Source organism: Callionymus lyra, chromosome 3 (assembly GCF_982586985.1).
Source record: "Callionymus lyra chromosome 3, fCalLyr1.hap1.1, whole genome shotgun sequence".
In the NCBI taxonomy this organism is placed as follows: domain Eukaryota; kingdom Metazoa; phylum Chordata; class Actinopteri; order Syngnathiformes; family Callionymidae; genus Callionymus; species Callionymus lyra.
In genome coordinates this window covers 10345384-10361960 of record NC_141820.1, presented here as the reverse complement: position 1 = coordinate 10361960, position 16577 = coordinate 10345384, and the positions used below count along the sequence as shown (strand labels likewise).

At 40.2% G+C, this 16577-nt stretch overlaps 1 protein-coding gene across 2 annotated transcripts in view; it reads right to left on the bottom strand.

The window, feature by feature from the left end:
- The window catches only part of dennd3a (DENN/MADD domain containing 3a), a 34848-nt gene extending 22734 nt beyond the window's left edge, over nt 1–12114 (bottom strand). The window contains exons 1-5 of one of the 2 annotated variants that reach the window (XM_087786419.1): nt 11975–12114; nt 3296–3386; nt 3031–3189; nt 1701–1833; nt 243–358 (exon numbers count right to left, since the gene is read on the bottom strand). In XM_087786419.1, the coding sequence (XP_087642545.1) occupies nt 243–358; nt 1701–1833; nt 3031–3189; nt 3296–3376 (489 nt within the window). In that variant the 5' untranslated portion in view covers nt 3377–3386; nt 11975–12114. The remainder of the gene's footprint in view (nt 1–242; nt 359–1700; nt 1834–3030; nt 3190–3295; nt 3387–11974) is intronic. The other variant, XM_087786420.1, reaches the window with a different exon arrangement.
- Between the last annotated feature and the right edge of the window lie 4463 nt (nt 12115–16577).

The window sequence follows — 16577 nt, the reverse complement described above, 5'->3', positions numbered from 1 at the left end:
TTTTTTTTAATTGTTTTAAAAAATACTTCAAATCGGGTTTTCACCGTAAAAAAAAGTAAAAGAAAACCTTGAAGACATTTAAAATGTCTCACTAAATGAAAAAAGTGCATCAAAACCTTTTTCACTTCAATAAAAAGAACAAAAACATCATTTTCAAACTGAGAGTGACATCTAGTGGTCAATCAAAGTAAAGACACTGTTTCATGAAGCCTCGTCGACACATCACTACACGTCACCCTCACCTGTACCGATCTGTAGTAATGAGCCACGACTCCATGGGTTCGGTTCCCAAACAGGTCGGTGAAGACCAGGAAGTGATAACTGTCCTCTCTCTGCTCCTTGGCCAACTGAAGACCCCCTGACCGAGATTGGACATCACACAGCATAACATTATGTTGAAGCACAGAAACATTGTAACTCAGTTTTACTATGAAAAAAAAGCTGTGTGGCAGAGCCTGGCAGAGTAATACTACAGAGTCTGGCAGAGTAATACTACAGAGCCTGGCAGAGAAATACTAGAGAGCCTGGCAGAATAATTCTACAAAGCCTAACTGAATAATACTAGGGAGCCTTGCGGAATAATACTAGGGAGCCCGGTGTAATATTACAGCAGAGCCAGGAGGAGTAATGCTACGTAGCCTCAAAGAGTAATACTACACAACGTCGCAGAATATTACTACAGAGCCTGGCAGAATAATACTGAGGAGCCAGGCGGAAAATGAATACAAGGGCAACAAGGACTAAAACTACGTAGTCTCAAGGTGTAGTACTACGTAGCGTCGCAGAATATTACTAGGGAGCTTCGCGAAATAATACTTGGGAGCCTCAAGGAGTAATACTATGTAGCCTCACATAATATGACTACAGAGCCCTGCGGAATAATACTAGGGAGCCTAGAGGAATATTACTGCAGAGACACGAGGAGTAATACTACGTAGCCTCAGGGTGTAATACTACGTAGCCTCACGGAATATTACTACAGGGCCTGGCAGAATGAATATTAAGGAACCAGGCGGAATAATACTACAGACTGAGCCTGGCAGAATATTACTATCGGGGCCACAAGGAGTAATACTACGTAGCGTCACAGAATATTACCAAAGAGCCTAGAAAGTAATACTACAGAGCCCCACAAAATAATACTAGGGAGCCTCAAAGAATAATAATAGGGAGTCTAATGGAATATTACCACAGAGCCTGGCAGAATAATACTAAGGAGGCTTGCGGAATAATACTTCAGACCCTTGTTGTGCTGCAGAGCCTCGCAGAATAATACTATGGGTTCTTGAGGAGTAATACTATGAAGTCTTGCAGAGTAATATATAGAGATTCGCTGTGCAACAGATCTTAGTGGAGTAATGCTGGAGACACTCACAGAATAATAATAGGAAGCCTTATAATAATAATAATAATAATAATCATAATCATAATCATAATCATAATAATAATAAGAGGATGAGCGAGTAATACTACGGTTGGGTGTCGCTTGTTATCTTAACATAGTTGTACTAAAATATTTTGACAGGTTTTTGAGCGCTGTGTACAACATAGAATCATTTCCAGGTCAATAAGTACAACCAGATTGATCATTGGTCACAGATTATATGGTGCACTGTGGACTTTTGAGTAAATAAAAAGATTTTAAATGCACCTTATATTCAGATAAATACGGTAAATACTGATGATTGTCCAGCTCTTACCAGGGAAACAAAGCTGAGGTAAAGCGATGAGGTCCAGATCCTTGGGAACGCTGAGATCTTCTGCTGCCGAGGAGGCTTCAGGCTTCGTCTCTCCGTTCTTAAGAGAGTCTGTGGTGGAGCGATCGCGCCTCTTCTGCAGATCATAAATTCCAGCGACGATTAAACACTTAAATCTACGAGTCACTCGACGAGGCTGTCGAGGCTGAAAGTCATTTGCTGAAGCTGCAGATCTGGTTTCTTCGGGATTCCCTTGAACGACACACCTTCACTGGCAGTGAATAGTATCTGTTATGTCAGTCAAATGTGAGCGTGTGAAGTAAAGTTGGTGGATTATTCTACTCACCGATTAAGGAGCAAAGAAAGTGGTCCCTCGTATATACAGCCGGGGTTATGTACTGATAACCGAAGCAATAAACTAAACCAGGAAATAGGCAACTAGTTTATTTTGATTTGTTTAAATTGACAAATTGATTTTTACTTAACATTGCATAAGAGGTAGCATACCTCTCGACAACACTCTCAGTAACTGATCAGCTCCTATAATGCTTTGCCGCCCAGCCAGCCAATCATCGCTCGATCAATTTTGACAACAGTGACAAGAATCTTTATTATTTTGGCTCTGATCTGTGGATCCATTAAAAATAATTTTCATACTAACAACTTAAAAACAGTTTTCACTTCCATAGAAAAAAAGGTTTAAAAATGTTTTCACTTCAATCTTAAGAACAAAAGACCAAATTGTGTCATTTTAATAGAAAAAAGATTCCAAAATTGTTTTAACTTCTATAAAAAAATAGAAGAAAATTCTTTTTTCCCTTGCATTAAAAAAAGAAGAGAAGAAGAAAAATTACTTCCAAAAGTCTTCCAAACCGCTTTTACTTGCTCCAAAAGTTTTTTCCATTTCAATCTAAAGCACAAAAGACCATTTTTAAAATTTCAGCTCAGTAAAAGAAAAAGATTCAAAAATGTTTTTACTTGAATTAAAAAAATGCTTCAAATCCCTTTTTCACTTGCATTAAAAAAAGACTAGAAAATGTTTTACTTCAATTAAAAAAAATCTTAACGGTTTCAGTTCAATTTCTAATAACGACTTTAAGACTTCTTATAAAAAGGCAACTTAATTTAAAAAATACTTTTTTACATCAATATTTAAGACCCTATAAGTAACGGTGAACTGCTCAACACTGATAATGCTTTGCCGCCCAGCCAACCAATCACAGCTCTCGATCACCCTTCCCTAACTGCGGCCTGCTACTATAGGATTAAACAAGTAGTTCCGTTTGCAGAATTACGGTATTTAGAGAAAAAAGAAACAACAAACGTAACAAACCTTCTTGATGAAGCTTCTCCGCCTCTGTACGCGGCTGAAGGCCGGACCGATGGCATGACTGGCGTTGGTCTCCTTGGACACGAAAGGCGGGATGTGGACCTGAAGCACCTCGGCTTCCAAAAAAGGAAGTTCGGTCGATTGGCTCTGATGGTTGAGCTGCTATTAAAAAAAAACATTACCTTTGATTCATGGATATACTTAAACCATTACCACACGCTTCATTAACCAGATGATTGGTTTCTAAAGTGGTGATTCCAGATCATACCTGGCACGTTTCCTTGAGTTTATCGCTCGGGGCTCCGACCACGAGGCAGGCTTCCAACAAACCGGACGGGAGCTCCGCCATCACATCCACACTGTGGGCACAGAATCCATCCCGTCGTGAGCACGATTTCAGCAAAAGGTCAAACGACAAAGACGTTACGAAGCAGTTTCACTGGATACTTCGGAGGCGAAGGCAGGACAATTGAAGCTATTTAAGAACAGAGTTGGAGTACACACACCAGAGCTGCCAGTGCTTCACGAGGGACAAAGACATAAACACTCATAAACACAAATAACATAAACACACAAATAAAAATGATCCAGTGTCCTAAACTAATTGGAGACTCTGAGAGGAACCAGGAAGTGTTTAACGGACAGAAAACCATATGCTATATGCTAAAGAAAATCCATACACTAAAATATTGCAGTATGTTTTTCACGAGCGTACACCAGAGTCAAGTACTCAACAATACTACAAATATATCCTCGTTACTACAGTATCACAATATATTGCAATACATCGTTTCCCTAATGCGACAGACTCGTAGCATGTTTTTCATGCTACTGTATCTGTATTTAACAGCAAATTATACTTTTTTTTTTCTTTTTAAGAATGTACTCTTTGTCCTTACAAATTACTTTTTTAAGTCTTCAATGGGTTATAGTTCAATTAAGTTGTAAATATTTGTGCGTTTTTCATATTTGTTTTTCGAATAAACTTCCGCTAGATGGCAGCAGTCATTAAATTCTGCAATATACCTGTTTCAAAACAAATGAAAGCAGTTACGACTTCGTCAAGAGTCATGTGGTCTGTAAATTCTGCAACACCAGAGTCAAGTACTCGACAATACTACAAATATATACTTGTTACTACAGTGTTACTATATATCATATCGTTGACCCTGTATTGTGACAAGTAGTGTATCGCTGGATTCTTGCTCCTAACACTTCTACTATTAGGTTTTTTATTTTAAAATAATCACAACATATGTTCATTTTTGTGTTGCAATTAAACGTTGGGTCACTAGATGGCAGCAGTCATTATGTTCTCCACCACTAAAGGAACAATAAAAACCCTCCGAGATCCCCTCAACAACTGAGGACATGAGGATACAGTTCACTCCAGCAGCTTTTAAAGCTAATGTTTGTAAATATTTTGGTTTGAAAACAAATGGAAGCAGTTACGACTTCGTCAAGAGTCATGTGGTCTGTAAATTCTGCAACACCAGAGTCAAGTACTCGACAATACTACAAAGATATTCTTGTTCCTACAGTATCACAATATACTGCAATACATCGTCAGCCCGTATCGTGATACGCATCGTATCACCAGATTCTTGCAGATATACATCTCTGACACAGAAGACAAGGTGAATAATACTTTTTCATGATAAAGTATCTGATGATCAACTGTCAACAACAGCATAATCCTGCTTTTTAAAGTGTTTCAAATCATGTGTCAACTCTGTGAAATGAAGCACGATATTTGCTTGTTGTTGTCAGGATGTGGTTATCGGTGATTTCATATCCTCGGTGGCAGACACCAGAAGACAAAAGTTTTGCGCAAAGAGCTTGGCATTTACAGCAGAAGGAAGTCATCTAGATCAGTGGTGCCCAACCTTTTTATCACCGCGGACCGGTCAACGCTTGGCAAATTTTACCGCGGCCCGGGGGGGGGGGGGGTGTTGGTGCGGCGCGTTGTTTTGTTTTGGTTGCGGTCACTGCAGAAAGCCCCGCTTCACACAGATAGGATGTCGGAAATGGCAACAGTGTTTTCAGTGCGGTGGTGGCGATCTCAGGGTATTCTGCCATGACTTTAATCCAGAACACCGGCAGAGTTGTTGTCTCGAACATCATTTTAAGGCCGCCGTCATTTGCGATCTCCAGCAGTTGATCATCTTCTTGCACAGATATGCTAGATTCACCTGGTTTGTTTACCTGGTCTTTTTCTTTGAACTCGTAGGCTCTTCTTCTGTCTCTTCACTAGGCCTTTTCCCTTTCGCAAAAAAAATATCCAAAGACGTCTGTTTCTTACTCATTTTGCTAGCCTGTGGGTTAAAATTTGGCGCACAAGTGACCGGGATGCAAACGAGCGAATCCGGTCATTTTTCAAAATAAAAGATCGTTCATACTCTGATAATAAATAAAACGGAAATTATTAATTATTTCTTGTGCGGCCCGGTACCAATTGATCCACGGACCGGTACCGGTCCGCGGCCCGGGGGGTTGGGGACCACTGATCTAGATGGTCCATGAGGCATTTGTTACCGCGCCACACATTAGGAATAAGGATTTGTAAGTAAGTAAGTGAACTTTATTTGTAAAGCGCCTTTCTAGACCAGGGTCACAAAGCGCTTGAACAATCAAAAACAATACACGGTTAAAATATATACTCTCTATCTATCCATTAGGCAAATGTTATTGAAAAAGTCAGTAGATCATCAAATACAGAGGAAGATAGTTCCAAAGCTGAGGAGCAACAGTCTGGAATGATTTCTCTCCACTGGTCCGGAAGTTTGTTCAGGAACCATCAGTAGACTCTGATCCACAGACCTCAGAGCCCGAGCTGGGGTGTAAGGCTGGATCAGATCACTGATGGAAGGTCTGACCATGAATAGATCTGAAAGTAAGAACCAGAATTTTAAAATGATCCTGAAAGAAACTGGCAGCCAGTGAAGAGTTTTAAGGATCGGAGAAATGTGAGTTCTTCTACTAGAGCGGGTCAGAATTCTCGCTGCAGAGTTTTGTATGAACTGCAGGCAAGACAGCTCCTTCTTGTTAGGACATGAAAGCAAACTGTTGCAATAGTCTAAACAAGAAGACACAAATGCATGGATTATAAGCTCCAGATCGTGTTGTGACACGATTTAGAGATTGTTCTCAGTTGAAACGGTTTCTGTTCAGTTTTCTTCAGTGTTGAACTAGAGACATGTCTTTGTCAAATACAACACCCAGGTTTCTCAGGCTCAGTTTGACAGACTGGCCTTAGTCACCCGAGTACTGACTCAACCCTGGAACTTTATCATCCGGCGCAATAATCATAGTTTCAGTTTTGACTGAGTAGTAGTAGAATGACTAAGTGGGCTAAGTAAATTTCCATATTGTTCAGCGTGTGTCGTGAGGGGCCGTCAAGCTAAAGAAAGAATATAGTATAGAGTTCTTCTACTAGAGCAGGTCAGAATTATCGCTGCAGAGAAAAAACGTTGGGGACCCCTGATATAGATGGTCTGAAAAGTTTTCTTTGGGAAGGATTTGTAAAAGTCAAAACCATCCAAAAGTAGAAGATCTGGTTTAGTCAGATTTGTGTCTTTCTGCTCTTATCTTTGATTTGTTGGAGTTTAACTCCCAGTTGTGCTCGTCTTCTTTGACGTTGATGTTGAGCGTATTGAGAATATAAGATGGATTTATTTCAAGCATAATGGGGGGCAAAGTTGGATTAAATTAACCAAAAAGTCTGAAGGCCACCACAGCTTTCTCCGTAATAGTGTGTGCGTGTGTGAAGACTTTCTCTGATCTTTAGAAGCGTGACGGTTCTCCACACTTGTTACTTCATACAGAACCGATGTGAAAAAGTTTCCAAGACAGAAATGAGACGTGATCCGTCAAGCATGTCATGGGTCTGAGCCCAGAGCCTCCACCCAGTTGGACGAGCTGGAGTCCAGTTCAGGAGACATCTGAGCATAATATCTAAGGAACCTTCTTCACTTCCATGAAGCTGAGCTTCTTCTCATATCTTAGACTAATAAACCAAATAGTACATTATGTTTTTTCCTAAAACATATGACTGTATTACTATGAAAAATCCAGACCAAGTTTAAGGAACGCTCCTTAACAAACATGAGATGAGATTTTCGTTTCAATCATGAACAACTGTCCGACCCTGAGAGAACCGACCTGGACAAATGTTTAATATAACTCATGATTTAGTTTCTATAAAAATACAAAACACTATTAATTTTCCCTGATAAAATGTTCTGTCTAACTTACTAACATTCAACATGTAATTTAAAATATACTTTTTTGTTTAATCCGTACCTGCATTTCTTGATTCAAAAGATTCACAGCCGGCAACTCCCATGAGAATTCTGACCTGCTCTAGTAGAAGAACTCACATTTCTCCGATCCTTAAATCTCTTCACTGGCTGCCAGTTTCTTTCAGGATCAACTTTAAAATTCTGGTTCTTACTTTCAGAGCTAACGGAACAAATTTATTGGATAGTATAAGATCATTTCACAACAAATATTTACCGTTGACAAACACTTACAGTTCAAAACTTTTGTTGTAGCTTCTCGTCAAATGAATGACGAAATATCAGTAGTTAAAGTTTAATTTGATTCCAAATAAAAGGGCAAATACATGACTTGAGTCAGACTTTTAACAACTGAACAAAGGCCAGAGGTCGTTTGATAATTCACTCCTTAAAGTAGAGATTTAGATCTTGGCAAAAATAACGTATAATTTTAATCCTTATAGTACTATGTTGTATGATATATTATAAATGTGTTTTATTCACTATGGTTTAACTAAAGTAACCAAGTTACCAAAAATACTTTAAACTGAATTTTTTTTTTCAGCCCATTACTTTAGTTGTATCTAAACTTTTTGCCCCTGTGATAGGATTTTAAACCCATGTTTTGAAGGCTCGTTACTCAATAAAGAACCAAAACAAATACACCTCAGATGAGCTGACTTGAGCAAAGAAAGGCAAAGTTCTTTATTGAGTCTATCACAAGATACTAGCATTTACAGCGACACTTAGATAAAGGCAACAGAAGGAAGTTTTCTTGTGAGGGAAAATGAGGGAAACCTCGGGCAGACCCAAGCCATGCTGGAGATTTCCCCCAGTTTCCCATGCAGTATTTTTTTGTAGCAGTTAATAGAAGAAGTGGTCAAGGAAAGGATTGTGTTTTTAAATACTTGAATCAATTCAATTCTCATTTTAAAGAATGTACAAGAGCTAATCTCCTTCACACCCAGTATTCAAATGCTAATACACAAAAATAAAACATAGATGAATGAACCTGCGTCATATTTTTTCTTGATTAATTATTACTGACAAATTTGTAAAAGATAATAAGTTGTGTTTTTTTCTATTTGTTCCATTTGTGTAGCGAACTAAAACTGCCTTTAATTATGAAGTGAAATGTTTTTTCTTTGAATATCCTTAACTGTATTTATGTGGAATTAAAATGTCATTTTTTAAATTATTACTTTTACTCATAAGTAGTCTATAAATATGACTATAATGTTGTTTTTTTAGGACATTTGTCCTCCATTGTTGAGATTCTATTTATTGCCCCTAAAAATAGATTCAGTGAATTAAAATGAGAAGTAAGTTAATAAGTAATTTATATTTATAGAGCGCTTTTCCAGACCAGGGTCAGAAAGCGCTTTAACAATCAAAACAATATTCAATAAAATATATACTTAAAAGGTCAAGATAATACTGAGAACAACATAGAAGTCTCAGAGAATCAAGTAAAAGCCTGCAAGAATAAAAGTGTCTTAAGATGTTTCCTGAAGGAGTCAGTAGATCATCAAACACAGAATTCCAAAGTTCCAAGGTTTAGGAGCAACAGCCTGGAAGGATTTCTCTCCTCTGGTCCTGAACCGTGTTCAGGAACCATCAGCAGAAAGGATCGGCGAAATGTAAGTTCTTCTACTAGATCTACTAGAATTTTAAGTACATTATAGGTTTAAAAAAGTACAATCAAATAATTTAGTTTTCACTCCTATATTTTCTTTTGCTTGACGGCCCCTCACGACACACACACTGAATAAAATGTGGCCCCTGAGGAAATTTTCTTGCCCACTTCTGATCTAGAACATATTTTGAACCGGATTAACCAATAACATTTTTAGTAGAATACCGAGATTTCTAACAACGTTTAATAATCGTTAGCAAGTTTGGAAAAGTCAAGTATCTTAACATAATCATTGACTTTTTTTTTCTCCTGTATTTACTCTCCAGTCTCGTGACCAGGACTTCACACTTTACCCGAGTCAACAGGTCGGACATTCATGGAGGAATTTGACGAGTCAGCTCCTGCCTCTGTAAAATCAACAGTGACACACTTTTCTCTCTTCTCTGGAGTCTTGTTTTTTTCCCCAGACTTTCCTTCTTCCTTTATATACACCTTCATCGCCGTCTCCACTCGCTCCTGACCCGCGGGCCGTTCAGAGTCGGGAACAACAACCGGGAGTTTTCGTTTAAGAGGATCTCTTTAAACCCACATCCAGCGGTTTATGAGGTTTTTGAACAAGTTCACACGATAATAAAAAGCAGATGCGGCACATATGCTGGACGTCAGCCGAACAACAAAACAGGTCGAGTCTCTAATGAATCAAAGAGAAAAGAAATCACAGCGAGTTGAATCGTGAAAGGAGTTTTTAAATAAACGGCCCGAGGGCGAGTGAGACGGAAAATCTTTAAACAGTCGAGTTTATTAGATCGAGATGAAAGAGATTCTCGACCGAACCATTTACATGAAGACATTAAGTTGAATTTTAAAAATCAAAAGAGAGATATTTTTGGTAAACATCAAAGTATATGAATGTTATGAAATGTGTCATAAGATAGGGAAGAGATGTTATCTATGTCAACAATAAGAATGAAACTGATATTGAAGGAAAGGAATTTTGAAATTATAGCCTCAAAGAATGTGTAAATATGACATAGTTTTTCTCTCTTTGTATGTAACTCTGCAGCGAGAATTCTGAGCCGCTCTAGTAGAAGAACTCACATTTCTCCGATCCTTAAAACTCTTCACTGGCTGCCAGTTTCTTTCAGGATCGACTTTAAAATTCTGGTTCTTACTTTCCGATCTATTCATGGTCAGACCTTCCATCAGTGAATGTATGGAATGTAACCAATGTGAATGAAATACATTTCGTCTCAACATCGACCATATATTCAAGGAATTATTTACCAATTTACATCTGAGTAAAACATATAGTCGCTGTATATTCTTTTGATAGATGGATAGATAAAACTTTATTGATCCCTCTGGAGGTCTCCTTCGGGAAATTGTTTTTCCAGCACACAGCAACACAGACGATAGATTCATAAAAAACAAGAGCAAGAACAAAGTTTCTATAAAAAAGGAAAGTGCAAGGTGACACGATCTAAGTCTAAAGATAAAGAACATAGATCAAAGAAAAATAACAAAGATTAACATGGAATTACAACATCTTTTCACTCCACTCCTGCCCCCAAACACAGAATTAAACAGTCTAATAGCATGAGGAAGTAAATTAATGAATTATGACTATACATTTTGTAAGATATACTTAAATTAACTTTTTGGTACTTTAAATGTTGCTTTATAACAAGGCTTACCTTTGATGTTTGGTCATTTTAATACAACAAAGGTCTAAAAAAACAAGGTACTAGCTTGAAAGGACGTGTCACAGTTTTGCTGAAAAAACTATTTCAGAAATGTACCGCAGTGACGGTGATATTATAAGATGTTGGGCAACTGATAAAACAACTGTAATGAGATTCAAAAATGTCTGTGAAGTTGTCATGTAACCCGACTCCATATTTGTGTGTGAGATCGACACAAAAATTGCCACACAATGGTGTTGTTATGATAATATGCAAAAGTTAAATAAAAGAAAATATGAAAGTATCTTTTCATGTACACAGAAATTCATTCATTTATTCACTTTAGTTTCAAAGTTATAGCAACATCTGATCGGATGGTTTAAAACTGACTCTTGCGACTTTAAAAACTTTACTACAAAGACTATTTTTGAAATATTTCATGACAGGAAATGATGAGGACACATGTTTCAACACTTAAGTTACAAAAATAAATATATAAAATGGTAGTCTGAGCACATTGAGCTCGGGTTTTTAACCTTTTTTTTTAAATAATATTTTACAAAACTATTATTTTACTTATTATTTGTTCATGCATTACTTTTATATTCATTAAAGAAGTAGATTTAAAGTTAAATTGACTATCTCTTAAGTATATGTTTATGATATTTACACTTTTAAATGTAAGTAAATGATAAATACTTCCTTTTTAATACATAAATGAATGATATTATAACAGTAGGAATTAAATAAATCCCCTGAAATCCGAATAAAAGTTGATTTAACTTCATCAAAATGGGTTTGTTGCTAAAAAAAAAAGTGTATTTAGTTGTAGTAGTAATATACGACACATTCACTTTTCAATATTTGCAGAATTTAGAATAATATCTCCACTTCTTTTAAAGCGTTTTCCTAAACAGATGAGATGCATTTTTTTAAATTCAAAATGATTTTACTTATGACTTAAATCAAATGACAGTCAAAAGAATAAACAATATGATATTAAGGAGTGTATTTTCCGTTCATAAATACCACACATAAATAACATTCGTTGCATTTTTAGCCACTATAGAGTGTAACTAAGAGACAAAAGAGAAACATTCTTTCAAAGTGAGTGTCGTGGGACACAGGAAATGAGTGTATTCTAATAAACTGACTTTCTTTCATGACTAACACTCAGGAGGACCAATAAAAAAAAGACATGAACCACAGACTGAGGGGAAAAGAAAGAAAAAAAAAACACTGACACGTCAACAAGTTTTAAGTTACTCTAGAAAAGTCACACGTTTTTTTCACTAAAGTTGACAAGAAAGAGTGAATTTAAAAGTCGATCTTGTTTCAAACTTGAAACTCACCTGAAGTTACGCGATCATGTCCAAATAAGATACTTTTTTCTGCAGCTTTTCATTCCTGGAGTGACAGAAATAAACGCCTCATTTGAACTGATCCTGACCTGAAGTTTGAAAAGACTCGCTCCGAGAGGAGTCAGTGCTGGAGTCAACAACCAGTATGGCTCTGGAGTTTCCGGTTTCACTTGCTTCAAAATAAAGGTGTTGCTTAATGACTTCCGGGAAGATAGCGCTTGACCAATGGCGCCATCTTCTGTATTGTTGTGAAGTTTTTAACAAAATGAAACTTTAAGTTGTTTTTTTATTTATAGAGAATTTATACAGCGACTGTTTTGAGGGGCTATTTATGAAGCACGATAAAAGACGTATGTATAAATAAATGAATAAATAAATGTATAAATTCGAAACAAAATGTATAAAAACGTAACACAATGTATAAATAAATGTCAAAATGTATTAATAAATGTTATAATGTATAAATACGTAACAAAATGTATACAAATGTAATACAATTAACAAATGTAAAAATGTATAAATCTGTATTTATGCGAAAAATAGCTTCATTCTTTGACAAAAATTAAATCAGATGTCAATTATTTATTTTGACATTTTACCTGTTGATATTTATCCAAACATTTAGTTATAAATTTATACATTTTGTTACATATTTATACATTTATTTACACAGTCATTTATCGTCCTTCATAGCTATTAAGCAAATAAATAAATAAATAAGGAACGAAAAGTCTAAATATAATGGGCGATTTAAAAAAAGAAAATAAATGTAAAACAATCAAGACAAATATCCTTAAATTATTATTGTATATACATTCCAATACTTTTTTTCTTAAATTTTGTGTGGCCGAATAAATAATTCCAAAAGTGACAGAAACGGAGGAAAAAAGTAAATCTAAAAGTTTAACTATTAATGAATAATGTAATTAAATACAATTATATCAACTTTTTTCATTTATACACTTTATCAAAACAGCAAAATTGGTTGGAATGATAAACTGAAGTTTTTAAATCATAATTATCCCTTGCGTTGTCTCTGGGTCAAGGTGAACGACCTTCACCACTGTATATTCATGGGGGTCAGGGAGGCTCAAAAAACAGAAGGGGAAAAAAAATCAAAACCCTTTAAAGAGAGATTATTTTTTGCATACTTAATATATATTTATGTGGCCCTCATGAGAACAAAGATCATGTTACAAATTATTGTTATTCATCACTGGTCTCTAAATATGAAATATGGTCTCTAAATACGACTTTAGTGTTTTTGTTTTAGGACTTTTGTTTTCCGCTTTTTTTCATTTTTGTGAGTATATATTGGCCCTTAAATAAATGATAGAATCGACAGACAGACAGACAGACAGACAGACAGACAGACAGACAGACAGACAGACAGACAGACAGACAGACAGACAGACAGACAGATAGATAGATAGAGCACCATGAGGATTCTAAACCTCGCCAGCAGGGGGCGGAAGTCACTCTGCCAACAGCTCAGCCAATCACACTGCGAGATGTTCAATTGGACAAAACCAATGACCTTTTGACCCCGTGAGTACTCGGGGGCACATCTCATTTGGATGACATGCAAATTATACTCCACCGGGGTCTTGATCTCATCCAGAGTGTTTCCCTGCAGGTGATTCATCCAGAGACGGATCCATCCCATGATATTTATTCAGTGTCAGGACACTAATGATTTAAAAGAGAGAGAGAGAGAGAGAGAGAGAGAGAGAGAGAGAGAGAGAGAGAGAGAGAAAGAGAGAGAGAGAGAGAGAAAGAGAGAGAGGGAGAGGAGGGAGAGAGAGTGAGAGAGAGAGAGAGAGAGAGAAAGAGAGAGAGAGAGAGAGAGAGAGAAAGAGAGAGAGAGAAAGAGAGAGGGAGAGGAGGGAGAGAGAGAAAGAGAGAGAGAGAGGCAGATGGCAGCCCAGTGTGACGTCTGCATGTGTTGGCAGCTCCTGCTCCTCCGCCCGCATCCATCACTTTCTTCTCTCCTCTTCCCTTCTTCTTCCCGATCAGTCTTCATGAGATGCTAACAGCAGCTCCTCATCACCCGCTCACGCTCCCTCCATCATCATCATCATATCATCCCTTCTTTCTTCTCATCACCAGCTCCCGCTGCTCTCCATCTGTATCCTTCCTCATCCCGTCCTCCCTCTGTGTGTGTGTGTGTGTGAGGGTGTGGGGGGGGGGTGTGTGTGTGTGTGTGTGTGTGTGTGTGTGTGTGTGGAGAGCAGCGTCCGCAGTGGTCAGTGTCTCATGACATCACTGAAGTCTGTTTGTGTGTTTGTAATCACATTACAACTGTCAACACACTCAGATAACACACACATACACAAGCATACAACACACCTACACATGCATACACCTACACAAACAACACACACCTACACATGCTTACACACACACAAACAACACACACCTACACAAACAACACACACTTACCTACACACGCATACACCCACACAAAAAACACACACCTACACATGCTTACACTCACAAACAACACACACTTACCTACACATGCATACACACACACAAATAACACACACTGACACATGCACACACAAATAACACACACTGACACATGCATACACAAACAACACAAACCTACACATGCATAGACACATAAAAACCACACATACCTACACATGCATACACACACACAGATAACACACATATCAGATGCATGAACACAAACAACACACACCTATACATGCATACACGCACAAACAACACTTCCTAAACAACACACAAACAAATAACACCTACCTACACATGAATACAGACACAGCCACACCTCACCTACACACATAAACACACACACACACACACAATCTATATTCCTAAAAAACAAACTACACACACACACACACACACACACAATACCAAAACATACAAACACCTACATAAATATACACACCCACACACAGACGCACAATACTAAAACACGCACACCTACAAACATTCATACACACGATCAACACCATACTAGAACACACACACACCTCATCTGTCCAAGACAATGGTGTGTGTGTGTGTATCAAAGGTGTGTGTGTGTGTGTATCAAAGGTGTGTGTGTGCATCATGTGAACAGCGGAGGAGTGTTATTTTTTAATTGGTCTAAAAGGGAATAACGGCGGCGAACAGAGAGGAGCGATGACAGGTATTAATTACACTCTGCATAATGGCCCCCAAAACTCTCAGCCTCACACTCTCACTTTGATCTTCATATATATCTCGCCTCGCCCTCCTCCTCGCCCTCCTCCTCGCTCTCCTCCTCGCCCTCCTCCTCGCTCTCCTCCTCGCCCTCCTCCTCGCCCTCCTCCTCGCCCTCCTCCTCGCTCTCCTCCTCGCTCTCCTCCTCGCTCTCCTCCTCGCCCTCCTCCTCGCCCTCCTCCTCGCCCTCCTCCTCGCTCTCCTCCTCGCCCTCCTCCTCGCTCTCCTCCTCGCCCTCCTCCTCGCTCTCCTCCTCGCTCTCCTCCTCGCCCTCCTCCTCGCCCTCCTCCTCGCTCTCCTCCTCGCCCTCCTCCTCGCTCTCCTCCTCGCCCTCCTCCTCGCTCTCCTCCTCGCCCTCCTCCTCGCTCTCCTCCTCGCCCTCCTCCTCGCCCTCCTCCTCGCCCTCCTCCTCGCCCTCCTCCTCGCCCTCCTCCTCACCCTCCTCCTCGCTCTCCTCCTCGCCCTCCTCCTCGCCCTCCTCCTCGCCCTCCTCCTCGCCCTCCTCCTCACCCTCCTTCTCGCCCTCCTCCTCGCTCTCCTTCTCGCCCTCCTCCTCGCCCTCCTCCTCGCCCTCCTCCCCGCTCGCCTCCCCGCCCTCCTCCTCGCTCTCCTCCTCGCCCTCCTCCTCGCTCTCCTCCTCGCTCTCCTCCTCGCCCTCCTCTTCGCTCTCCTCCTCGCTCTCCTCCTCCTCGCCCTCCTCCTCGCTCTCCTTCTCGCCCTCCTCCTCGTTCTCCTCCTCGCTCTCCTCCTCGCCCTCCTCCTCGCTCTCCTCCTCGCTCTCCTCCTCGCCCTCCTCCTCGCTCTCATCCTCGCTCTACTCCTCTCTCTCCTCCTCACCTTCCTCCTCGCTCGCCTCCTCGTCCTCCTCCTCGCCCTCCTCCTCGCTCGCCTCCTCCTCGCCCTCCTCCTCGCCCTCCTCCTCGCTCGCCTCCTCCTCGCCCTCCTCCTCGCCCGCTCCTCGCTCTCCTCCTCGCTCTCCTCCTCGCCCTCCTCCTCGCCCTCCTCCTCACCCTCCTCCTCGCCCTCCTCCTCGCCCTCCTCCTCGCTCGCCTCCTCGCTCTCCTCCTCGCTCTCCTCCTCGCCCTCCTCCTCGCCCTCCTCCTCACCCTCCTCCTCGCCCTCCTCCTCGCCCTCCTCCTCGCCCTCCTCCTCGCCCTCCTCCTCGCTCTCCTCCTCGCCCTCCTCGCTCGCCCTCCTCCTCGCCCTCCTCCTCGCTCTCCTCCTCGCCCTCCTCCTCGCTCTCCTTCTCGCCCTCCTCCTCGCCCTCCTCCTCGCTCTACTCCTCGCTCTCCTCCTCGCCCTCCTCCTCGCTCTCCTCCTCGCTCGCCTCCTCGCTCTCCTCCTCGCTCTCCTCCTCGCTCTCCTCCTCCTCCTCGCT